Source organism: Cololabis saira, chromosome 1 (assembly GCF_033807715.1).
Source record: "Cololabis saira isolate AMF1-May2022 chromosome 1, fColSai1.1, whole genome shotgun sequence".
Taxonomy (NCBI): domain Eukaryota; kingdom Metazoa; phylum Chordata; class Actinopteri; order Beloniformes; family Belonidae; genus Cololabis; species Cololabis saira.
In genome coordinates, this window is record NC_084587.1 from 14809238 (window position 1) to 14835852 (window position 26615).

General features: G+C 40.1%; 1 protein-coding gene across 7 annotated transcripts in view; it reads right to left on the reverse strand.

The window, feature by feature from the left end:
* Positions 1 to 6832: 6832 nt before the first annotated feature.
* rbm47 (RNA binding motif protein 47) overlaps positions 6833 to 26615 on the reverse strand; it is a 44759-nt gene continuing 24976 nt past the window's right edge. For 3 of the 7 annotated variants that reach the window (XM_061746601.1, XM_061746764.1, XM_061746517.1), the window contains exons 2-7: positions 19290 to 20157; positions 17744 to 18074; positions 17309 to 17332; positions 14948 to 15160; positions 13028 to 13221; positions 6833 to 9812 (exon numbers count right to left, since the gene is read on the reverse strand). In XM_061746601.1, coding sequence (XP_061602585.1) covers positions 9561 to 9812; positions 13028 to 13221; positions 14948 to 15160; positions 17309 to 17332; positions 17744 to 18074; positions 19290 to 20126 — 1851 coding nt within the window. In that variant the 5' untranslated portion in view covers positions 20127 to 20157 and the 3' untranslated portion in view covers positions 6833 to 9560. Of the gene's footprint in view, positions 9813 to 13027; positions 13222 to 14947; positions 15161 to 17308; positions 17333 to 17743; positions 18075 to 19289; positions 20158 to 25354; positions 25465 to 26615 lie in introns of those variants that run through there. The other 4 variants (XM_061746680.1, XM_061746845.1, XM_061746928.1 and 1 more) reach the window with 4 other exon arrangements.

The window sequence follows — 26615 nt, forward strand, 5'->3', positions numbered from 1 at the left end:
GTAATCAGCACAAATTATCTGTCCCCATATGATAAAATCCACCATCCCCCCTGATTTTTTTTTACAACTCGATTACTGTATGTATGTATGATTAGTGTGTCTTGCAAAATAGTCTACCTATCATACTCACATGCCAGAATATTCTATTACTGTTAAGCCTACTATGGATATTAAAATACGCCGAATCATGTGTCCGGTATCATGCCTAGATTTAGGACGTTTGCAGAAAAACCGCCGTTTTGTATTCTGCGAGTTATGACTGATTAAATGTTTTGACACTTAACTGCGCCAGCCAGACAGATGACTGACAGGAGCGGGCATAGACATACGTGTGTCTATGGCAGCGGGTGCCCGCACCAAGATGGCGGCCCTGCGGCCCCTCAACGCCAACAGGCAGTAGCGGTCGATGAGGCGTCTATGTTTATATATCTGTGTTTCACACATTGGCTCAGTTCAGGCAGTACTTCTACAAATCTGCAGAGCAAATCCGGAGCCCCGGCTGTTGATGCATCATGGGAATCGTAGTACATATCGAATCCCCGCATCTCGGATACCAATACATGTTTCAGTGTGCTTTCACGGGGTTTTAGACACAAAACATGAACTTACGAGTCTCAATGCAGTTGGAATGAATCTACAAATCCCCATAAATATCACAGTAGCCTACTGATAATGTGGCATGTTGGAAAAATATTCCACACATGTATTTTCTTATATTTTCCAGTTCATTATACATATAGTGTACTATTAAATAAAAGTAAATAGATATATTGTACGACTGGCCATTTTTGAACATTTATTTTATTTTTATTTTTGCTTTCTATGCTGTAAGTAAATATACATCAGCTGTGCAGTCCTGCTCTGCTATGTATTGAATTCCCATTTTGGCTTCAGAATGACTGAATGTGTTTCATGTTGCAGTAATAATCTGCATTTATGACTGGCGCTAACATGGCTGCCTGTGAAAACCTGCACTGACCGGTCTGGAGGTCTGGTCACTGCTGCAGGCTCTGCCGAGCAGTCGTGTTTGCCACCAGATGGCGACATTAGAACACATATTATGAAAGTCTACCTGTACAAATGTGTACAATGATGAACCAGGCATGATACTGAGTTTATTATTGCAGAATATACCTCTGGGTAATAACATATGATTCATTCAGTTGGCCCTCCTCATTTAGCTCCAATTCATTTTCATTGCCAAGATATGACTTTTTTCCTAGAAATTGAGAATTTCTGTATTTTGTCCCTCCATTTTCACTTAGTTATTTTTTTCAAAATGTGAGATATTGTGATGAATGAAATTAACAACAGGAGACACATTTATTCAAATCCTATTTTTCTGAAAACAGTACATTGGCAACTCATATTATGATTCTGGGAACATTTTTAATTTGGCAGCACATTTGAACTAAGTGAGAACAGACAGGGGTGTGTTTAGAATCAGAATCAGAATCAGAATCAGAATCAGCTTTATTGGCCAGGTTCGAACAATGTCCAACAAGGAATTTGACTCCGGTAGTTTCGCTCTCTATGGTATTAAAGGTGTTAAATAAACAAATGAACAATAGACAAATGTGGAATTTCTATGTACAAAATTATAAACATTTTAAGGTGCAGCAGTTTGAGGTATTGAGAATAAGTATGACCTATTTACAATTTCTACAGACAAGAATTATGCAGAGAATACAAGATAAAAAATTAAATTTGTACAAAGAAATAAAAAGTGAGAGGGTGCAGCAGAGTGAGGCAGCATGAATATTAAAGAGATTTATATATTGCACATGTTTGGTTACTCTGAGACTGTTATTTGTGAGAGTTCATCAGAGCAACCGCTCGCGGGAAGAAACTGACACTATATTGGATATTTTTTTCTTTTAAAAGCACTCTGAACTTAGGAAACTCATTCCTTTAGTTTGAAGGTGAAATGTTTTCCCTTTCTTGCTTGACATAAGAATATAGCTGCTCAACAACTTTTCCATCCATCTATCTGGAGACTTGGGGGGAAAAGTGGGGTACATCATATCAAAGTTTGTCCTTCACAGGATGACATAAACAACCATGCAGGTTACACTCAAACATACAGACAATTTACAATCACCAATCAGTCTAATGTTTATGCTTTTGGATTGTGGGAGGAAGCCTGTGAAAACTCAATTAATGGGAGAAATGGGAACATAAACCTACCCACTGTTCTGACCTTTTCATTTCTTAATATAAAGCTCTTCTCTATCATATTTGTTGTCTTGCTCCAAAGTGTATATATCTGAGGATTAATGAAGGCACCCTCAGACCAAAATAGATGCTAGTTTTTGAACTAAGAGATCTCAACAAGTTGGACGGTCACAGTCCAGAGGGAGCATTCATGATTTCTAATTAAAAAAATAATTTGGATTTGTCAGACTGCAGGAGAGTTTTCAGCTTTGCCTGAGCTCGTTTTCAATAAGTTAATAGTTGACAAAGTGGCAACGATTCCTGGCACAGAATAGTTTGACCTTGAACTTGAACTTGTGGATACAGCGATGAACTACTACGGCCACATTACTGACAATAGTTTCCAAATGTATTCCCGAATCCATCCAATGAATTCCTCTGAATTCATGTCTGTTTCAGTGAAGTGCTGACTGAGCACATGGTCACTGTCACTCAGTATTGCATTGGATTTCACAACCACTTTCACTATTTCACTATTTGTCCATATCCCCAGATTCTTTCAGTTGTATTTATTGTAGATGACAAGTTCCTCAAATTTGTCTAACATTTTTAAACTTAGGAACCTTTGTCCTTGTACTTGTGTCAGTTACACACTTACAAATTATTGAACTCTTTCTTTGCATTTTACATTTTGTCCAGACTTTTTTTTTTTTTTAAGTCGGACATCACATATGTACTTTTCTGTATTTTGGACAGATCTAATATGCATTCCAGCCATTTTCCATGGGGTCACCAGCCCAACCAATGGGAAATGGTGACATTAATGGTTTAGTGTTAAGATCTACAAGAACAAAGGATCCATTTTTTTCAAACCAAAAGTTTTTAACAGCAATCCAAGAAATGACTGATCAGCCTCTGCTTCATACCCATTTGACTGTTTTTATTGTCTTGGAAGATGTGTGTTTGTTTGTGAGGGTGTTAAGAAAATTTCCAGCTTTAACTTTCCAGCCTTCCTACAAAGATCCGCTTTCAGTCTTTGTTGCTGCGGTTCCTCCAGTTGACTTTCATACTCCAGGTCCAGTTTTGACCTGGAAATTCATAGCTGTATTTCTAGACTTGTCATTGTTGAAGTCATGAGTAATCGCTCAAAGTTTTGTTAATCATATCTTGGTTCTGTGCTCTTTGTTCCAGTCCTGACCACCAACAGGAGTTGAAGGCATTCATGACATTACAAGTTTACCAGACTCAGCCAACTTTAATTTGACAATACACGTTTACTGGAGCCACCTACTTTAGCTAATTTTAGTCAATTTGACATTACATGTTTAATGGAGCCAGTTTGAGCTAACTTTATTTCGTTTGACATCATGTGGAGTCAAAAAGAACAAGTCGGATAGGTCCCTCAACAGCTATAGGCCCGTATCAAACCTGCCCTTTCTTAGTGAGATTACTGTTTTGATGTCGTCCAGTCAGGTTTCTGGCTACACCACAAAGCCCTGAGACAACTCTAAATAAGGTCTTTATTGACATCCGCTCCAATGTGGATAGCGGCCACATTTCAGTCTGGGTCTTATTCAACCAGTTGACCATAACATCTTGCTAGACCGGTTGAAAAACCTGGTGGGACTTTATGGCACAGCACGTACCTGGTTTGTGTTCTGTCTAAAAGACAGGGACCATTTTGTATCTTTAGGTAACTACAAATTGAAGCTAACGACAATAACATGTGGACTTCCCCAAGGCGATAGACTGGCGACCTGTCCAGGTGAACCCCTGCCTCTCACCTGTAATGAGCTGGGATGAGCTCCAGCAGACCCCCGTGACCCTGCACAGGATAAAACAGGTATAGAAATGGATGGTTGGAGTTCCCCAGGGTTGAAGTTTGGGGCCTTTGTTGTTCAACATCTATATGCTCCAACTAGGGATGGGCGATATTTTACCGTTCACGATATACCATCAAAAAATTCCCCACGGTAAGAATTTGTCATCTCGCGGTAAAAAGGATAAATTCCCGTTGATGACGTTTTTGTGTAACAAACATGGCTGAAGGCGGATCTGAGAGCGAGGAGTTCGTTGTTAAATGAGGCTCCAGCTCCGTTATCTGGAACTGGTTTGGATTTAAAAACAGTGACGAGGAGCAAACATCATCTATCTATGCAGAGTCTGCAAAAACAGAAGGAAATGGTTGTTACATTTTGATATAACGTTTGACTATTACGAAAAAAAATTGCAATAGTATCTAATTTGTGGCATGTTCCAACCACATGTTAATTTGCACATTTTATTTATATTAGAAGAGGTCATCACTGATAGGATTTTATTTTCAGTGAACTTTTATTTATTTGTCCTGTTTCTTTATTTATCAGGTTGTATTTTTTTCTGCTTTGTGATTTTATAAGCTAGGAAAATATGAAGGACAATGGGACTTTTGCTGTTTGCACTGTTATCCCACTGTTTAAGCCATACAGTTTGAATAAATGTTGAATCTGTTCTTACATTTCAAACTTGTTTCATTTGAGTCATTACAGTTTTGCAGTACAGGTGTACTAATTGAATTAGTTTTTATTCATTCAATTTAATTGGTGTGGTTTAGTAGCATTTAGTATTCTTTTAGAGCAGTGATTTGGGGCTCCAAAGACTGAATGTGGTGATAGATTTATAGTTAAAAAGGTGGAGTTGAGTTGGTATTTTTTTTATCGTCATTTTTATCGTTATCGAGATAAATGCCAGAAATTATCGTGATACATTTTTTAGTCTATACCACCCATCCCTAGCTCCAACTTACTCAAATTATTAATAACAACAAATGTATCACCATAACTAAGCAGGTGACACACAAATCTATGTAACTATCTCATCAGGAGACTATAATCCAATTCCAACATTGATCAAACGCATTGATCAAATTACAGAAAGGGATGTGCTAGAATTTTCGTCCATACAATGAAGATAAAACCGCACGTATAGTAGTTGCTTTGTCAATACATTTTAATGACGAAACTGGAAAAAGAACAGGCAAGCAGTTAGATAAAATCTTGAGACAATGAAGAAATGTGAACCATGAACTCTCTCTGAAGCTCCTACTGGGATCCTGCATGTTTCTGGAGTAAAGTTGACCTTCCACAAAGCCGTTTGTGAAATGACGTCCAAACTCTGTGCTCTCTCTTCACCATGACGCAACACTTAAAGGAACATTCCCGAGATAAAACAACCATCGCTCTATTTTCAAATGGCAAGGAGTGTAAACTTTCATTAAAGATCAACATTTTGTGAATTCAAGCAACGGAAAATGGACTAGAGTTGTTCTAATTCTTATGCCATCAACAAAAATACTCACTGAATCTGATGATTGTCTCTGATTCTAACAGTTGCTTTTTTATTCACAGATACAGGTTGAAGATACTGAGAGATAACCAAGCTTACGTCAGCTTCAACGGAGGTAAGTTGTTAATGACAATAACAACTTACCTCTGCTTGCTGGTTTTCCATGACCACGACAAGCAGGTTTTAGGTGATGTGACATCGATGTGAAACCCCGAGTCATTCAGGAGCCAATGCACTACTAAATCTCAGCTATATCCAGAGGTGGGTAGTAACAAGTTACATTTACTCCGTTACATTTACTTGAGTACGTTTTGGGAAATTTTGTACTTTTAGGAGTAGCTTTGAATCACTATACTTTTTACTTTTACTTGAGTAGATTTGTGAAGAAGAAACTGTTACTCTTTCTCCGCTACATTAGGCTACATTGAGCTTGTTACTTTTCTTTTATCCCTTTTATCCGCTTACGCGTCAATCTCATGACATCACTGAGTGATTCTTTGGGAAAAATGTTTGTTTTTGCATGTTTTGTCACATTTACACAGACTCAAACACACACAGAGTTTCTATGAGTTCATGGGCTTGTTCTAGTTCTGCCTGGTCAAAAAAGAAAAGTACAAAGGCTTGAAATTTTGTGCTACTTGTGCCTAATTAATTTTTTTTATTCTGTTATTATTTCATTTATTTTATTATGTATTAAAGTACTTGAATTTACTTTAAGATTATTTTAATTGAAGCAATTTTTTTATTAATTTTAATTTATTTTATTGATTTAATTTTCCTGAAGATGATTATTTTGTACTTTTGTCTGTTTGAATGGTTGTGTTAAAAAAATAAATCAGACGTTACTAAACAGTTACTCGGTACTTGAGTCGTTTTTTCACCAAGTACTTTTTTACTTTTACTCAAGTAATTATTTAAATGACTACTTTTTACTTGTACTTGAGTCATATTATTCTGAAGTAACAGTACTTTTACTCGAGTACAATTTTTGGCTACTCTACCCACCTCTGGCTATATCCCATCTCTCCGGTGTAGATTGACAAGGTGCTGAATTGACATTTGTTTCAAAACTGCAACCCCAAAAAGAAAAGACGCGACTGAGAAAGACAGTTCAGAGGCAGAGATGGTTCAAGAACTAATGATAAGAAAAGTGTAACCGAGAAAGGGGATTGCACTCATGGTTAGTGATTCTGGGTTTTGATTCTCATATTTTAAATTTTGATGATCAGATTTTGGGTTTTAATATGCCATACATTTCACCGTTGTAGCACTTATCAGCTCACTGTGATGGTTTTTGTGGTGTGAGTGAGACATTAGATCAGATACAGACAGAATGATTGACTGTAGCCCTCCATCTTTTCAAAAACACTTTATTTGCTTACTTTATCACTATAAATATAACAGTGCAGAACAAGAGAATAAGGTTGTTTTTCTTTTCTTTTTAAACAAACCTTCAGTTAGAAAAGAGTCCGCATAGGTCTACAAAGATACAGCAAAGGCAATATCTTAGCAATAAGGCACACACAGAGAAAGGTTTGTAAAGGTAACACCTAAATGGAACTAGGTAAAAGTATCTCCACTCCACTGACATCATCTTCATCGCCTGCTGGTGCAGTATGGGTGAAATGAAGATAAGAAAAACCTAAGCTGGTGTTCAGAGCGGAAGGCAGGACCGGGAGGAAATGCCGTTTCTCTGCCCTTTAATAAATGAAGTTTCAGTAGCGGCTGAATCATTGTTGAACTTTCAGTGGTAAAGCCATAACTGAATCTTTGTGTTCCCACTCATAACACCAAGTACATAGCAGATAACAACAGTACAATTAATGCTTAAACTATTGGACACTTTGGCAAGAAAAAAAAAAAGGAAAAAAAAAGACATATTTTTCTACATTTGTTACTCTTAAATCGATCCCTACACAAGGTGTAAATAAGGAAAAGAAAACATGTTTTTGAATATATTATACCTTTTCTTTTCACTTCATACATAACAAATGTAATGCATATATTAAATATATCTCCTAACTTATCTTCGTCAAAATAAAAGTAGTTAACATCAGTTAGTTCTTTGCAAAAGGTTCGGTATCAGTGGAGACAGATGGAGTGAGATAAAAACAAATCATACTGATATGGACCAATAACTCAGCATCACATCCATGATCTCATAATCCAGACTTCACAAAATTCAGACTTACATGTGTTATCATAAATCTGAGAGGTTAGTGGAAAGTTACCAAATAAAATATGTCACATAAAGTATAGAAGTCACTGGGGTTGGGGGGGTAGGTGGGTCTGAATTTCTGATCAGTGGCTGCTTGAACTAAGTAGATAATTTCAGTACATGCACTGTATGGCTACTTGCATACTTCTGGGTAAGGTATTGCTCCAGTTCAAATTTTCTACTTCTATCCAACAAACAGGACAGTTTTACAAGTGCCTACCGAACACAGAAGGCTTATTTCTAGACGCTCTGCTTTATCTGCTAAGCAAGACAACAGAACACTGAAAACAGCCAAATGTCATGGTCATTACTGGATATTTCTTCATCTGAAAGAGGCAGTCTCCTCCCATTTATAAATATGTATAAGTGCACCTCGGTCTAGCGCGGTCTGGAGGACAAAAGATGACGAGGAGATGCGCATGTGGAGTGTAACTGCAGGAATACTCAGTAGAACAAGCTTCAAGTTGGAGTAGCCAAAAAACATTTGTCTGCACGGCAGAAACGTACTGGTCTCAGCGTGATGCAGTAATACCAAAAGTTGAGTTCAGTGTCAGTACAAATGGTTTCAACCACACGGGTTTATTTTGATATAAAAGGCACAGTGAGAAGCATTAAGTTGCACATACCATAAGGAGACGTAAGGCACTTTAGCAAGGCACGCGGTCTCTCTAAAGTCATCTGGCTGGAGTGTATTATTTTGTTTAGCATTAGGAGCCGTTTCAGTGACGGAGTGCAGTCCTTTGAGAAAAAAAAAAGTGTCTCTTGTTTTTTGTTCACCTTATGACCGTGAAGCAATTTGAAAAGAATAATAAAAACATATAAATGAAGTAAAAACAACAACAAAACCAACAAAAGTCTAACATCTATTCAGTCTCAGTCCCCTATCGTCCCAGTTTCTAAATATAGGGAACATTTCAATGTACGGTAGATGTTATCTTTCCATGTTGCCGACTTACGTTTAAAAAGGCGTTCCAGTTTTGTTTCTAGCATTCTTTCAAAATATGTCACAATATGTTGAAACAACAAACCAAGAAATATGTTTCAGTATATTAAAAAGAAAAGAAAAAATAAGTAAAGTTATGACAGGCAAAAAGAAAAAAAAAAGGCACCTAGAACACCTAAAGCCTTCATTTAAAACAACCAAAACTCTCTAAGACAAAATGAACCAAAATGAACCAAAATGTACCAAACGGCTACATTCCAGGCGAACACACTCAGCCAACATGGACGGACACAATCACCTAAAGCATGTACAACTGGCATGAACAATATATATCTTAAAAAAAATACTACAAAAAAAAAAACATTAGTATTTCCAAAGTTAGTGGTATCTGTGTTTATCAGTAGCTCCTGGTGAACTTTTACTTCTTTTCAATTAACCTTTCTATATATTTTTTTTTACACTTTAGGAAGTGTAAAGGTCTACTTCAGAGGACTAGTACCAAAATGAAATTAAAAAAAGAGAATCCCATTAAGAATAAAACCTTTAAATATGCATCTTCTCTTTATAAATACTTGAACGTACCTTCAGCGCCCCTGTTACCGTGGCAACTAAGTGGCTGGTTCCAGGGACAGAGGAAAAGAGAGACTTTGTTAATGAGAATTGTGGCTATTATTAGAGGGGGAGAAGGTTGTATTATGGGTTTGTTAGAATAGTCAAAAGAAATTAGTGACGCAGCCTAACTGGGGTGGTCGCCTTATTAAGGTCCACAACATACTGAGGATGACAGCGACAAATAGAAAATGTCTGCTTGTCATTTTGTCATCGTCTGTGCTCATGATATTAACTACAAATTCTTCTAAAGTTCGGCACTGCTGAGATGTCGTCAGTCACTGGCTGGATAACTTGGTCTGAGCGTCTGCATCAGTACGTCTGGTAGACGTCGTGGATGGGCAGCTGGAAGGCCGTGGCGGGGAAGGCCTGCGGCATGGCGTAGCCGGCGTAACCTCCGTAGGCCGCGGCCGCCACCGCCGCGTTTTTCTGCAGAGCAGCCAGAGACGCTGCGCTGCCGGCGTAGTTTGTGATGGGGATGTACCCGGGTCCGTACAGGCTGGCCGCTGCTGGGATGCGCTGGACGTTGTGGGCCATGGCATACACGGGAGTGATTGGACGGCCCTGGGGAATGGTGGGGGGGGGATCATTACACATCAATTACATTAAAGAAATTAAAGAAATGCACTTAGGACAAGTCCTAGATACGCACACACACACACACACACACACACACACACACACACACACACACACACACACACACACACACACACACACACACACACACATATATACATATACATATATATATATATATATATATATATATATATATATATATATATATATATATATATATATATGTATATGTATATATATATATATATATATATATATATATATATGTATATACACATACATATATACATATACACAGAGACATACATACATGTATTGAGGGGGGATGGCATCCCCCCCTGTAAAACTGCCATCCCCACTTTCCATCCCTTATGTCATTTCATCAATGAATGTGGTTTTACTGCTATTTCAACATTTAGAGTCATCACCAGAAAACTTATTTGACAATTTTTCACCTGTTTCAAGTAAATTTTCACTTGAAATAAGTAGAAAAATCTGCCAGTGGGACAAGATTTATCTTCTTATTACAAGCAAAAAAATCCACTGGCAGATTTTTTTTACTTATTTCAAGTGAAAATCTACTTGAAACAGGTGAAAATTGTTGTTTTTTCCAGTGATTAGTCTTGTTTTAAGTGTAATAAGATTTTTTTTACTAAAATGAGACATTTTAACTAGAAATAGGACAAATATTCTTATTTTGAGTTTTTGCAGTGATCCATTTTACTTATCCTTTGAAGGACAGAATCATATTGATAAGTTCAGAAAACTGTTTTTTAATTGTAGTGGGTCAGTGTGTATTAGGCAAATACTACTACTGCCATTTAGCAGACGCTTTTATCCAAAGCGACTTACATCTGAGACACACACCATGGAGCAATTATGGTTAAGGCCTTGCTCAAGGTGGTTCATCTTGGTTGCCATTCCGGGTCTGGAGCATTATGGTGTTTGTTAACACAATGCACGAGAAGAAGGCACGACATAGGTATAGCTCTTAAAGCAGTTGTTGCTGTTAACGCATCAATCTGGAGAGAGTTATGTAAATATTGTGAAACTATTTGGTGTTCAATGTTCCACCATGAGAAAGATTATTCACAAGTGGATGCATTCAAGACAGTGTTCAAGCTTTCCAGGAGTGGACACAAATAATGATAATAATAATAATCCGCAAGTTACATCTCAGACCCTACAGGCCTCACTGAGCATATTCATTATCAAAATCCACGACAGCACAATTAGAAGGAGACTGAACACATTTAATGCATTTAGAAGGCAGTGTTTCCCCTACCATTGCATAGGCCGGGCGGGGCCGCCAGGCCATCGAGACCCCCCGCCTGGCCTAAAAAAAAAAATCAATGATCATTACCTACGGCGTAGGCTCTGCGTTGGTGTAACGCGGAACCATAAATAAGCCTTTACCGCCACTGACACCGGCCCGACTGATGACCCAGTAAAAAACAACGCATTTAAACACAGAACATCTGGCTGGGATCCCGAATGGCTTAATAACCATAAATACAGCCCTTGGTTGTACCACACTCCCTATGGTAAATTTCCAATTTGTTGTTTAGCTTACATTTTTGTTCTGATTGAGCTTTTTTTGGAGAGCAATAATGATGAAAATAACACAGACAATAGATTGTCTTTCCGCTAGAACCACTAAAGGTTCATTTTTCCCCCAATCAAATGCATGTAACTCTGTTATAACAAAACGGGTAAAAAAAATCTTCTACAATGTTTAAATTATTTATAACTGATATAATCTCAATTGTGAATAGGGATGTTTTGTCACATATGCCGTCAGCACAAGCAGCCCGTTAAAAGAAGACCATCCCAGAGGGTTTTCATAGAGATCCCTCTGAAATATACAGAAAACATGTGCTCAATGCTCATATGGGGTCAGACCAGCACACTGCAGCCTTTCAGGCCCATGCAACTTTGGTTAAAGGTTAGATTAAGCCTAATGATTTCATTGAAGTGATATCATTCAGCAATATAGGCCTACAATTATTTTTAATGTAAAACTTGTTATATTGCTGAATGTGACATGTCACATGTCCAATATGCCGTCCCACGCGCATCGTCTGTTTAGGGTTTTTTCGGTGGGTACCACCGGGCCTGAAAAGAATTCTAGGGGAAACACTGGAAGGGTTACAAGAGCAAGCTTCTTCTCCCTGAAATAATCATGGAAACATGACTGAGATTCACACAATTGCATCAGAAAAGAAACAAAACCAACAAACAAAAAAGACTTCTGGAGCAATGTGCTATTGACACCTGAGGCCAAAGGGCCGTTATTAGCCCACAGGCATGTTTGGTAAAAAAAAGGAAACACAGCAATTCAGCAGAAACACCTCACACCCACTCTCAAGCACGGCAGTGGAGGGGTGAAGATCTGGAGTTGCAAAACCTGAATAATTTAACTGAATAATTACCTGAAGTACTGACATCAACCAACTCAAGGGATGTTGTAAAAAGATGTGATGTGATCAAGTTATTATTGCTTCATGTGTGTTGACAAGCTACGTGATTATGGGGCTACTTGGAATTACCCACATGAGTTTCTCTTTTGGCTTAATAATTGTTAAATAATTAATGACTGTGAAAAAAGTTATAAGTTGTTGTTCATCTGAGGTTGTTATTTTATATTAAAACGCCCTAAAATAGGATTATATTAATTATTGAGGGGGTTCTAACTTTTTCACATGACTGTACTCCTATTTCATAAGACATCACATATCTTTGAGGAGACTTACAGGACTGTCTCAGAAAATTACAATATTGTGATAAAGTTCTTTATTTTCCGTAATGCAAAATGTCATACATTCTGGATTCATTACAAATCAACTGAAATATTGCAAGCCTTTTATTATTTTAATATTGCTGATCATGGCTTACAGCTTAAGAAAACTCAAATGTCCTATCTAAAAAAATTAGAATATTCTGGGAATCTTAATCTTAAACTGTAAGCCATAATCAGCAATATTAAAATAATAAAAGGCTTGCAATATTTCATTTGATTTGTAATGAATCCAGAATGTATGACATTTTTGTTTTTTTTAATTGCATTACAGAAAATAAAGGACTTTATCACAATATTCTAATTTTCTGAGACAGTCCTGTAAACCCTGACTACTGCGACCGTTCATTTCCCTCGGGGATAGATGAAATATATTTGAATTGAGTTGAATGAGACCCACCTGGAAGGGCGGCGGGGTGGACACAGCAGGCAGGACCGTGGCAGCAGTAGCAGCAGGGGAGGCGTGTTCAGGGTGTTGCATGGCCAGAGGGTTGATAAGATGCTCCACAGCGTGCACCTTGCCCTCCTCTAGCAGCTTGGCTGCAGGATTGGTGCTAAACACCGGGTACTGCGCACCCAGAGCAGGCAACGCCACTGCACACAGAGAGATACGACGATGAAAGCCTGGATGACAGACGGGGTCCGCAGCAGAGTAAAGCTCAAATGGGAAAGAGACAGAGGACACACGTACATGCATGCATGCAATCATGCTCAGATCTTTAAAAAGTATATGAAATATAGAAAGAAAAAAAGAAGGGTGGAATGGAGGCCAAAGGGGAAAAAAATAAATTACACAAACTGGCGTTAGGGTGTGATTTGGATTATGACGGCACTCAGCGGTGGATTAACGGTCCAACGCATACACACCAACACAAGGTCAGACACACGACACAGCAAACACAACATCAGTCATTGTTTCAGATGCACAAGGTCTTTTTAGCCCGGCGCAGGTCCTGTGATTCCACGCAGATGCATGCAGGACTAAGACCAAGCTCAGGATTGAGGTCAGTTCACTCCAGAAGGAACATCGCTGAGGTCCACTTCATACGAGTACCAATCACACCATGTTAATAACAATGATAGGCGGTTAAATTTGATTGTTATACTGATACATTTGATTTAGTTATTCAATCGCAGATTCAAGAATAATGCCAGCATTTGATGTTTTTACTGTAAATATATATGTTTTCATTTATACTTGTATTGTGCAAAGACATGCAAGTTATTCATTTTCATATTCATTTATGAAAATATGAAACTTAAAATCATTTTCTGTTTCTGTTTCCTGGCATTCGCACCAGCGCAACAGCAAATTACTGGCAGAGAAGGTGGAGAGAAACAGGAATTTAGTAGCAATGATTCTTAGAAGATAGGTGACGTGACTTTGCTGTCACACCCTTTCTAGTTGGATAATGTTTTTGCAAATGGGCGACAACCTGGCAGAACGCTGGCATTATGCTTGAGGCGATCAGAATAGAGTGGACAAGATGGTCCGCAGACAGTTAGTGTTGGATTTTGCATATCAGCTCCATATTTGACTGAAACTGTTAAAGCAGCGCAACACACATAGATAATAGAAACCCTAGGAATTTTTTGTAAACAGCCAATTATTTTGTGTTTCTACAACTTTTCAGCTTTTTTTTAGGTAAAAGAAAAAAGCCTAACACTGTCGTGCAGGAGTCAAAGTTGGAGCTAAATACAAATGTGGAAGAACGAAACTACAATCATGTTCAGATAAGCAACAGCACTGTGTAGAAAAAAATCACGACTGTCTCTCATATATATATATGTATATATAGATATATATATAGATATACATATATACATAGTGGGGCTCTTGCATTGGTGGATGGTTTAAAAAACTCAAAATACTGTCAGTAATAGGAAATTTAGCCTCGAAACAATGCGCTTTCATCTCGGGTTTTTTACCTTGATCGAGCTGTAGAAATCGCGTCACTTTTAAAGTCACTAACGTACTGCTGGTCTTCCTTAAACGGACCAATGCAGCCCCTCATGTTTCTTCAACACAGCACTGTTTGCAGTCTGAACAGCCATAAAGACAAACTTCCAACGAGGAGGACAAAGGACAAAATGAGGAATGAGGTAAAGCAGTTACTTTCTGGTCATGATGGAAAGGACGGAGGTTTGTCGTCATTATTCTTTACTGTAAATTCAGACGGAGGAAGTCTTTTTCACATGACCATCCAGTAACAGCTAATCAGGCTGACCATGAAAGGTTCCTCAAACCACAGGGGAGAGAGGTTTAGTAAAGGCTCGGGAGACGGGCAAAGACGTGGACGGGTATGTCTGTCTCACTGACTTGTGCCAGGTTTGATGCCAACGGGGTTGACGGAGGCAGCAAGCTCCAGACCGGGCATCAGCTCATAGGGCTTATCGGACAGTTTGGCCTTGCCCTCGTGGTAGCGGCTGTAGATGCCGCGACCGGCAGAGTAACCCCCGAGGTACGAGCCTCGCGGTCCAGGCGTACGATTACCTGCAGCAGCAGCACGACCACGACCTCGCACAGTACCTGCTAAAAATACAACGATGACAGTGGGGGGAGTTTAGGGCTTGGACTTTATGGACTTTATGTCAGAACTTGTTTTAAGTATTGGATCCTGGTAGAGCCAAGCTACTTAGTAAGCTTCTCTGCGTAGCTAGAAAATGCATTCTGTTCAATTGGATTCATGAGAAACCTCCATCAGTAACCCAATGGTATAGAGAAATCTACAGAGTTCTTCCGATGGAAAGACTCAGTGCCAAATTAAAAGATAGGGAAGATAACTTCATGAAAATTTGGTGGCCTCTTATAAACCATTTGCCCAGCTGTCTGCATGTAAAGGACAGTTGCCAAAGGAAAATTCAACCAATATTTCTTTCTGATTTTATCTAGTCTTTAGACAAGGGGTCTCCAACCTTTTGCCCTCTGATAGCTACTTTTACAAAAATGAAAGTGGACAAGAGCTACTCATGTTTTGTTATTCCATACTGTATTTTAACCCAGACAAACTTAACTGTAACAGTTAACATTTTGTATCAAAACACCACAAACAATATTTAAATCATCTGCATGTGCATTTTGACTTTCTTTATGTACTTTTTGCGTGTATCTCACACTATTAAATGAAATGCTATCAAAACAAAATGCCCATGTCACAAGAGTATTCACATGCATAGCAATATATGTGATGTGCACAGTCTTTTTTAAATAATGAGATGATTGGCACTGCATGGAGCCAACAAGACAGGTGTATGCTGGAGTAAACCCACTTAGGTTCACCTTTATGGAGTCATTCAAATGTTCATCAGTCAGGCTTGTTCTGAACTTTGATTTCATGACATTCATATCAGAAAAGGCTGACTCACAGGGGTATGTGGACCCAAACAAAGCAGACATTTTCAAAGCTGCTTGCTGAAGGTTTTTGTAGTTGTCTGGGTCTACTAAGCTCCAGAAATGTTGAGAATGCTACTGAAACTTTAACTGCACATTATTCTGAAGGGAATAATGAAACTAATAATCACTTTGTGTAGGTAGGGGGAGGGACACCTGTGAATTTGATTGGATATAAGGTGGCAGTTGGCCGAGTGACCAATCAATTTGGTGAGCTACTTTGAAAGGGGCTGCGAGCTACTGGTAGCTCGCGAGTAGGGTTGTCACCTTTCAGAAATAGAAATAAGGGACGCCCCGATTTCAGCAGCGCAGGAGCCAAAAAAAAAAGCCCCAAAACTTCTAAACTGAATAAAAATGTGTATTTTATATGAAAAAACAAAATGCTTTGATTTAAAGTTTAAAGTGCTTTAATAGCATTGAACTTGCATGACTGTACAGACAGACAACCATACTAGTAACTGAAATAGCCTCCTATGCTCTGTATGTCCACATCAGCCAAGATGTAATATAGCCTACAGGTGAAGAATATGGTGTAAAAGTTAATTTATTTCAATAATTCAACTAGAATGTGGTGTAAAAGTTAACTTATTTCAATAATTCAACTAGAATATGGTGTAAAAGTTAATTTATTTCAATAATTCAACTAGAATATGGTGTAAAAGTTAACTTATTTCAATAATTCAACTAGAATATGGTGTAAAAGTTAATTTATTTCAATAATTCAACTAGAATATGGTGTAAAAGTTAACTTATTTCAATAATTCAACTAGAATATGGTGTAAAAGTTCATTTATTTCAATAATTCAACTAGAATATGGTGTAAAGGTTAATTTATTTCAATAATTCAACTAGAATATGGTGTAAAAGTTAATTTATTTCAATAATTCAACTAGAATATGGTGTAAAAGTTAATGAAAATACGGTACAAATCGTGTCCCGTATTAGTTCAATACGGGACGCAACATTTTTTTCTCAAATAAAGGACAATTCCGTATTTTACGGGACGGGTGGCAACCCTACTCGCGAGCGACGCGTTGGAGACCCCTGCTTTAGACCAACTCTGGCCTCTGTTCTGACCCTTGAACTCCGCTGCAGTTATGCAAGCTCACTCCGCTCTGAAGTGATACTCTAAAACGCAACGCTTTGGCGTGGGCCCTTCAACAACCCCGCATGAAATGGGAGGTGACAGCACAGCAGGAAAAGGATGGTGTTAGAAAATGTTTGTAATATGGCAAGAAAGCATCATTATTCATTGAAGCAATAAATAGGAGTACGGATGAGAGAGATTACCATTGTTCTGTATCATTGAGGATCCTTTGGAGAGAAAACCAAAACACAATGATTGATGAAAGTCAAATAGATTTTCCTTATCCACCCAAGACCACATTTAATCAATCATTATTAAATGGTAATAGGATTAGCATTCATTGGTCCATCAGCTTGTTTTGTCTTTGACTTTGAACAACAGATCTCTGATTTAAAGTCACAAAACCTCATCAATGTAAAGAATTTTCAAAACTGTTGTCAAGTAAAATAAATTCCTGTCATCAAAGATTAAATCATGAACCTCTCAGTCATTATGAGCATTTATTAATCATTTCTTTTGTATCACTGCGTTTATCATTGCTTGGCTTACAGAGCTTCTGCCGCCACATTTATTACAAAAAATATATGGTTTTAAGATAAACAAAAGTGCTCGTAAAAGCGTAAAATATCAGCACTAACCTTTCACAAAGTATTCCCTGTTGGGTCCAATGAGGGTGCTGTAAGGGTAGCCGTAGTACGCCAAAGTGTAGGGGTCGCACTGGTAAACGTAGTTCTGCTGCGGAGCCTCTGGAGTGGCAGGAACCGCCCCCTTGGACGCCTTCTGGCGCGAGTACTGCTCTTTGTCCACCGGCTTGGCCAGGGTCACCTCGATGCAGGACCCTTCGATCTCCGTCCCGTTCAGGTGATCCATCGCCTGCACGGCATCGTCCCGGGATGTGAAGTGGACAAAAGCGTAATCGCGAATTTTCTTCACACGCTCCACACATCCGGGGTTCCACTGGCTGAAAACCTGGAAGACAGATAGACACATTCTGACACATTCTGATTTGTTAATTAATAAAAGCCAGTAAATGAATTTAAAAAAAGGCCATATTATGATTTTGTGTTTCCTCCTATGGTTTGTTCAGAGCCGACTGGGAGATTTGCGAGGCCCTGTGCGAAATGGCCGGGGGGGGGGGGGCCCTCGCGCGCTCGCTACACTCACGCGCGCAACATTTTTGGGTTTTTCGGGACGGATTGGGTGTCTATATGCGCAATTTTAACTCTCCAATTAGCAAAATACTGGATACCTTCCCCTGCCTCATCATCATCTCGACTGCCTCGACGCGGGGCCCTACGGCTGCTTGAGACCTGGTCGGATTGGTGATTTTTGTAACAAATTTATCTAACGAGGCTTTCAGAGAGGCATTAAACTCTTCCATTTTCTTAATTTTTTTTCTTTTTTCATCCCCTGATGGAAATTTCCTGAATTGATATCGTTCTCTCGACATTGTGTGACAGTTTGTTCCAACTCCACCCGTCTGGATCAGAGCAGCTTGTGTCTGCGCTTGGTCTGATCAGTTGTATTGAACAACAGACACGCGCATCATTGCACATATATTTATTGATATGCACAGACTAGTACACATTTAGGTCTGTAATGGAACGTGACTGTTGATATTTATAAGGGAAAAAACGAAAAAAAAAACGAAAAAAAAAAAAATGGAAAAAAAAAAAAAAAAAAAAAAAACGGCCCATGGTGCGAGGCCCCGTGCGGTTCACACACGGTTCGCACACCCCTTGCGGCGGCACTGGGTTTGTTGTATGATTTGTGTGTATTTGTTTGGTTTTTGTGCATTAATTTGGTCGATTTTTATGAAAATATTCTTATTTGTAAATCTCACATATAGCAGCTTTAAAGCATGCAAACCAATTTTAAATAGTAATAATTTAATGGACTGGATTCACCAAGCACTTCTCTAGTGTTTTTTTTTTTTAATTTCTTTACTGGGTTTAAAGCACTTTTGCACTAAAGTCACATACACCCACGTACACACCAATGAACATGTCCGGGTACAGTGTCTTGCCCAAGGACACTTGAGCATGTGAACTGTGGACACCATGGATTGATCTTAGCCATATCAAAAATGATATTTTATATATTAGCCATATAAAAATGAAACTAGGAACCCAAAGAGGATTTTTAAAATCACACAAAAAAAGCACAAATGCAATAAAGTCCCACCTGTCTGATTGTCTCTTCGCTGGTCTCCATCATGAGATTCCTCACATAGAGGATCTTCACCGTCTCCATCACGTCTTCATCTACGTCAATCTCCGGCTCAGCCCAGTCCACTGCGATCTGGTGGCCCCACAGCTGAATGCGGCCAGGCATCAACTTCCTGCGAGCCATGGCAGCCGCACGATGGGACTCGTATTCTACAAAGGCGAAGCCTCGATTCTTCATCTTGTCTGCAGCGCTGGCATAAACTATCACATCTAATACACCTTCTGTCACTTTGGAGACCTCCTCTAGGATTTCCTCACGCTTCTTGGTCTTGGGGATGCCGCCAATGAAAAGACGGCAGTTGTCCACAGAGGAGCAGACGCCCAGCAGCCGCCCGGGCCGCACCTCATAGTTATTGAGCTCACGCACGGCCCTCTTGGCCTCGTGTTTCTCTGTGTACATCACAAACGCATACCCTCGGTTTTTCCCGTCAAAGTCCATCATCAGGCGCATCTCATAGATGCGTCCCACGCTCTCAAACACCGGGACCAACTCGTCCTCGTAAACGTCTCGTGGGATCTTGCCGACGAAGATCTCGCACCCTCTAGGTGGAGCCTGGCTGGTCCAGCCGGGAGGGGGGCCGTATTTACGTTGCCCGTTTTCCTGGACCATGCCGTATCCAGTGCGCATCATCAAGTTCATCAGGGCGGTCTCATTGGGAGCTCCTGCAACCCCTTCTGGGACGCTGTTCTCTCCGTGGAGAGAATGCTGGGAGGAAGCGGAGGCTTTGGAGCTTTTGGAGTGGGCGGCGTTGTTGCTCATTGTGGAGGAAGAAGCAGGATCTTCGGCTGTCATTCTGAATAAACCATTCAATCAGTTCTGGGGCCTGAAGAGAAATGAGAGAGACGATGTCATTCATCTATGCTGAGTACAGATGCTGCAATGGGGGGAGCAGTTAGATACATTAAGGAACAATCGTAGGAAAACAAGGGCAGTTTCTCCACACAGGTTTGCATCGAGCCAGGTATGGTTTAAAGGAGCCGTCTGTAAGAAATGTCCAAAACTGGTACTGCAGTCACTTTCAAAATATTGTTGAGCGGCGTGTACCCTCCCCCTCCTTCCCCCGACCAAAGGTTGCCAGGTAGGCTGCAGAATGCAGCAGGAACGTAGGCTGCCATGGCTGCGATAATTAGAGCCGAGCTGGCAACCCGGATGCCGAAACATTACTGACTTGGTGATTGGGAGATAGGTGGAGGGTGGAGCTTCAGAAACAATACTGACTTGGTGATTGGGAGATAGGTGGAGGGTGGAGCTTCAGGCCAAAACAAAAAATGACAACATAAACATCAGTTGAGGGCTGCAACTCCTCTTTTTAAACTGGAATATCCTGGCTTGAGTGCTGTTGTCAGTGACATAAGTATTTGAAATGAACATGATTTTTAAATGTCTGTTGACATATCGGGGTCATTTTATGATTCGTTTTATTATTGCTCTTACATACAGCTCCTTTAAATGACTGATTGTGTTCTTGCTCTGCCCATTTTTTCAAGGACTCATCCAATGAAGACTTGTGCAGACTTGAAACGTTAAGTATCTAAAGCAGCCCACATGAATGTTGAACCAACGAGCAGAAGAGAAAGCTCTGAAAGTGCAATTTTAAAAAGTTTTCAGTCAGTAATGTACAGTAGTTCTTGAAACTTTAAATTTGTGTTATCTCAATAGTAGCCTGGTCAGCCACTGTTATTATTTTGATACATAGACCAAGTCTGGTTCCTCTAGAGTCCTTTTTATTTCCGGAGGGCAGTACCAATGGACACAAAAGAAACCAGACTTATGACTTAGGACGTTTTTTGACGCTAATTGAGCTGTGATACCACCGATTACGCAAACATACCAAGAGGAGAAAGATCAAACCTCCCAGCTGCTGAAGTCTGTTCGCCTGGATGAGACTCACCAAGTACTAGGGCTGGGCGATATATCGAGATTTTAATATATATCGATATATTTTCAAACACGATATGGTACGAGACAATATCGTTTATATCGATTTAAAAAAAAAAATTATATATATATATTTTTTTTTTTTTTACATTTTTTTTTAATGATTTTGATAAAGCTTATTTTGTGACAAATTGACTTGAATGTTTTATTTGAGATTGTCACAAATGTTTTGTTATTTGCACAACTGTCAACCTCAGTGGAAAAGTCTGCCTGTTACTGTCTACATTGTATTAATTGCACAGTGTATTTTAATTTAATTGTTATGCAGGAAAGGGATATTTGTTTTATTTTATTCAAGAAGCATTTTTATTCTATATATGTTTATTTTTATTTCATTTGTTTTATACATGTTGATATTGTGCAGACCTCTGTTAATAAAGGAACCTGTGTGACATTTGGCACGAGGCTTAGTATTAAAACTGACTGTTTTTTTAAGGGTTTGCCTCAGAAAAAATGAAGCTAACAGAGATGCTATGCTATAATGCTTTGGGGGAAACCCCAATTAAGGCAAAGAAAAAATATCGAGATATATATCGAGTATCGCCATTTAGCTAGAAAATATCGAGATATGACTTTTGGTCCATATCGCCCAGGTACCAAAAAAAAAACCACTCAAGTCCAAAACTGCCGTACTTGACATCAACAGTTTGAGGCAGGGATGGGCAGTCCTGGTCCTCGAGGGCCGGTGTCCTGCATGTTTGAGATGTTTCCCTGCTTCAGCACACCCTCACACAAATGACTGTGTCATTAAACCACTTCTGAAGACCTTGATGACAAGCTGATCATGATCTACTCATTTGAAGCAGGGAAGCATCTAAAACACGCCGGACACCGGCCCCTCAAGCACCAGCACTGCCCTGTTTTGAGGTATTGAGGAGAAGACCGTTTCTCCAACACAAGAACACGGAATCGGCTGCTGGCTGGGGTGGATAAAAATGATTAACAGTGTGCCGAGCCTGCAAGATTGCCTTACAAAACAGGCTATGGCAGATTATTTGTCATGATCACAAGAATGGAAACTCGGCATCTATAAATCCTCAGGGCGCCTTCCTCTATCAGGGGTTTTACAACCTTGTTTTGTTGAGTCCTCAGATCCCTTGCTAACCTCTGACCCCTATCAGAGAGCATGCAGGGCTGTAAACCCTGAAAACTCCAGCTCAAGGTTCACCGAGTATGACTGGGTCACATGCTCAGAGTGTGTGTGTGTGTGTGTGTGTGTGTGTGTGTGTGTGTGTGTGTGTGTGTGTGTGTCAGAAGTAAGAAAAGTTGGAATTAAGCTACATGAGGAATTCTTAGTGAAATATGACCCCGTACTGTGACCAAAAAAAAAAAAAACTGTGCACAGTAATTCGCTGTTCATATTAACTTAATGCACACATGGAAACACACCAACACACACACAGACACACACAGACCACAAGACGGCTTTGGACTTTCAACCCTCTTATCGATTTGAATGTTATACAGCCCTAAAAAAGCAACGGAGAACAATCAGAAATCGGCTTCCCCGACATAAACCTCTTATTCAGTTATTTTCCAACACAGCCGGCATTCAGGACGGAAAAATCCACAGAATTTCAAATCCTCAAATCTCCTCGCAGCGTACAACGTTGAAGCAGCCAATCACAGCGACGACGGCAGCGTCTCGTGGTCGGACTAAAAAAGGCCTGGATGCAAATTAAAAAAAAAAAAATCAACATCTTCCTGGTTAGACGGGCAGTGCGTTTTTGCGCGTCATAAGAGCCTGGACTTTTAGCGGAGACAGGAGAGGCTGTCACAACAGAGGTGAAACACTACAAACCCAAGCAACCATGGTAACATGTTCTGCACTTTCATTTGACCTGACCCAATATCCCACTCTCCCACACACACACACACACACACACACACACGCGCGCGCACACACACACCTGTTCATTTGCTACTTCCTCCAAGGCTGCAGGGCTTAGAGTGACCACAAAACAGTGACCGCAGAGTAGAAGCAGGAAGATGCTCTACATGTAGCCGTATAAAGAACCAAAAACACGCTCGTGACCACTTGAAAAGCTCTATTTCAGGATGATACGGTCTATTTTGACAAGAAGGTCAAAACAAGATGAAAACCAATTATGAGGAAACAGATGCTTCTCCTTCCTCCTCTGCTGACACAGGTCAGGATGACACGAGCGTCTATAAAAGCACACGTTTAAAAAAATACAATATGAAAATGTACTAAATGTATGTGGAGGCGGATCGGGACTTTGCTCAGTGACGCTGGATTTTCAGTTTTTTTTTTTCTTTTTCTGAAAGTGCAAAAAAACAAGGCCTCAAAAGGCCCCAGTCAACGTTGTCCCAGTGGATCGCTACATTTTAACACCTCGATCATAATCTTTTCAGTTTGGATTTTTTTCCCTCCTGCTTAAACGATTTGATACGTCCTCCCTCCGTTCCTATTATCGCGTGAGGATGACATGACTCCACGTCTTATCTGCGCTTATCTCGCCAGTTCGGTGACAAAGGGAGGACAATATTCGCTTTGGGAGTTCTTCAAGGTGATAAAGGCGCAGCTATGTAACACTGTGTGGTAAAGACCCATAAATCCCTTCTCTGGACATCTTTTGCTTGTGTGTCAAAACTCTATTCTTGGTGTGGGCTAAGCGGCTTCCTGCTTTTGACCACTTGGAGATATTCCGAACTTCCTCAGTGCTGACTGCGACAGAAGTGAAGCAAACATTGCAGATATGAGAACAGTCAGTACGTCTGTTGCATCTAAGTGTCTCTGACAAAGAGCGTCCCTGGAAAAATTAAGATAACAAGAGGAACAGAGGAAAGAGAGAATAACGTGACAATGACATGGCAAATAATGCGTTTGCAGCTTTTTCGAGAGAAAGCTCTGCGTTTTGCAGGAGGTGTATCTGCAATCACGTGCCACAGTGAAGGAGGTGAGGAGGAAACCTGATGCGGAACCAGGTAGATAATTAACTCTGGTGAACACAAATCACAGCCTTTGTTCACAGGGGGCATAAAGATTTACAGATGATGTCTAAGCTTGTAAAAGAAAAAAAAAAAAAAAAAAGAATGACCAAAAGTTATGAACACCAAGATTCCTCCGCTCTGAACAGGAAGAGCCAGCAGTTTTCAGGTTAAACATAATCAGAGTTCTGACCCAGAGGTGACCTGGTCAAAGGTCAGCGCAGGAAGCCGTGAGCAGCGAGCGGAGCTTCACTTGCTGAGTGCCCATTATGTTATGTTCATGATTGATAGAAGCACCTGATTCTGTGCATATTAACAGCATGTTATCCAGGACTGGATTGCTTTATGAGCGGACAAAAAGCTTTTATGGGACTTCCTTGAGGATCATTTCATAAAAAAAAAAAAAAAAAACGGGTTGGCTACTGCTCAACAAATGAGCCGGTGAGCTGTGGCCTCATAAAACGCTCTTCCTTGTGGCTTTATGTCGCTGTCCTGAGTGTTTTCCTCGGAGGAAACTGCAGATTTGTCCATAAGCCTGTAAGCCAATGCACCACTCACTTTAAAGCAGGTTACAGGGCAAACAAGATCTAACTATCTGTCATTTAGCTGTCAGTGACCCATGGTAGTGGGGAAAACAGGTGCAAGGAAGCTGCCATCTTATGTGTACGCGCACACATGGACACGTGGAGGTAATTGATTCGCAGCATCACCCCCCCCCACCGGCAGCCGCTGACAACGGTGTCACAAATGACCAGAACAGGATCAACAAAACTGCAACGCTCAAACTGTAAACCCTAATCTCCTGTTGTTACACAAAACACACGCCAACAGCAGGTGGGATACTAAATGACTCATGCAAACACCATTTAAGCTATCCTTCAACTCTAAAAGAGATAGTCTTAGCTGCTTAAAAAACAAGAAACTAATAATAAACCTTGAAAAGTCTCAGGTCCCGGAAAGTTGCTGCCATTCATGGAACTTACAGATGCCGACATAGCAGAGTCACAGAGAGAGAGAAGAGGCTGTGAAAATGGATTAAAGCTTAAAAACTCTTGGGAAGGATATGTCAAAGCAGAGGGATGGTCGTGGGAAAGAGAAGAGGAAACAGAAGCAGAGAGGATGATATCTACCCCTGTGGATTCACAGCGCTCCGCTGCCTGGCCGCCTGCTCTCGGAGTGTAAGTCCACCTCCATGAGAGACAGGTACAGCAGGGCACTGAGCGGTCCAGCCTCCTCTACACACACACACACACACACACACACACACACACACACGGAGCCAAAGCTGCAGTCACTAGAGCTGATGAGGGTGGAGCTAAAGTAGGTATTTTGTGTGTGTATGTGTGTGTGTGTGTGTGTGTGTGTGTGTGTGTGTGTGTGTGTGTGTGTGTGTGTGTTTGTATATATACGTAGGTGGATCTTAGACTTATTTCTGCACCAGAGAGGACTTTTGTTTTTAGAGGACATAAACACATAAATAGTGGTGGTAGAAAGCAACTTACATGATCTTATCAAGATCATGTAAAGACTTGATTTATGTTTATACTAACAACGAAAACAAAGCCTATCTATGGGACCTACGTTGTTGTTTATGCTTGTTCACTGACGTTTATGTGGCTCTGTAATGACACCACCCAACGGTAGGTGGCGCTGTGGCTGAGCTTCCTTTGGTTCCTTTCCTTTATACAGGAACAAACCAGCCAACTTCATGGTTGAATCCCATGGGGACCTTTGTTGCAGTTCCTCGACTGACCACTAGAAGATTGCTCCAAAAGGGAGTGAATCTGCACTGGCTACTATGTTAAAATGTCCGACTTTAGAGCAATAAAAAAGCTAACCGGAGCAATAAGCAGTTTGTACTAACCCAACACTTAATGCTAAATGTGTCAGTATTTTTTCATTTTCACCATCAATCATCTTTTTAAATGGTATAAACGTCCACCGGCAGCTCTATTACAGTGTGGTTCAGCCGAAGGAGCTGTTAGCTACAGCTAACTTTGATTGACTTATGTTGGGTATGTAACTGTTAGCTCCCTGGATAACATGGCAGCGTGTAATATGAGGTAGGAGGCTTCAAAATCGCAGAATCATGCGACTAATGCATCATCTTTTAAAAGCGAGAATTTTGATCAACTTCTGATTCATACGGAGCCCCTAAAGGGACACAGATTTTTTTTTTAATATATAATGAGTTTTACTTGCGCGCGTGAAACCTTTACGCGCGCGCGTAAAACCTTTAAGTGAGCATGTAAAGTTGTTTAAGTGAGCACGTAAAACGTTTATGAACTCACTAAAAAGTTTCACGCGCTCTCGCAAAACTTATAAGTGAGCGCCTAAAAGTTGTTCTACGTTAGCGCGTAAAAACAAGTACATGGGAGTATTGCTGGAACA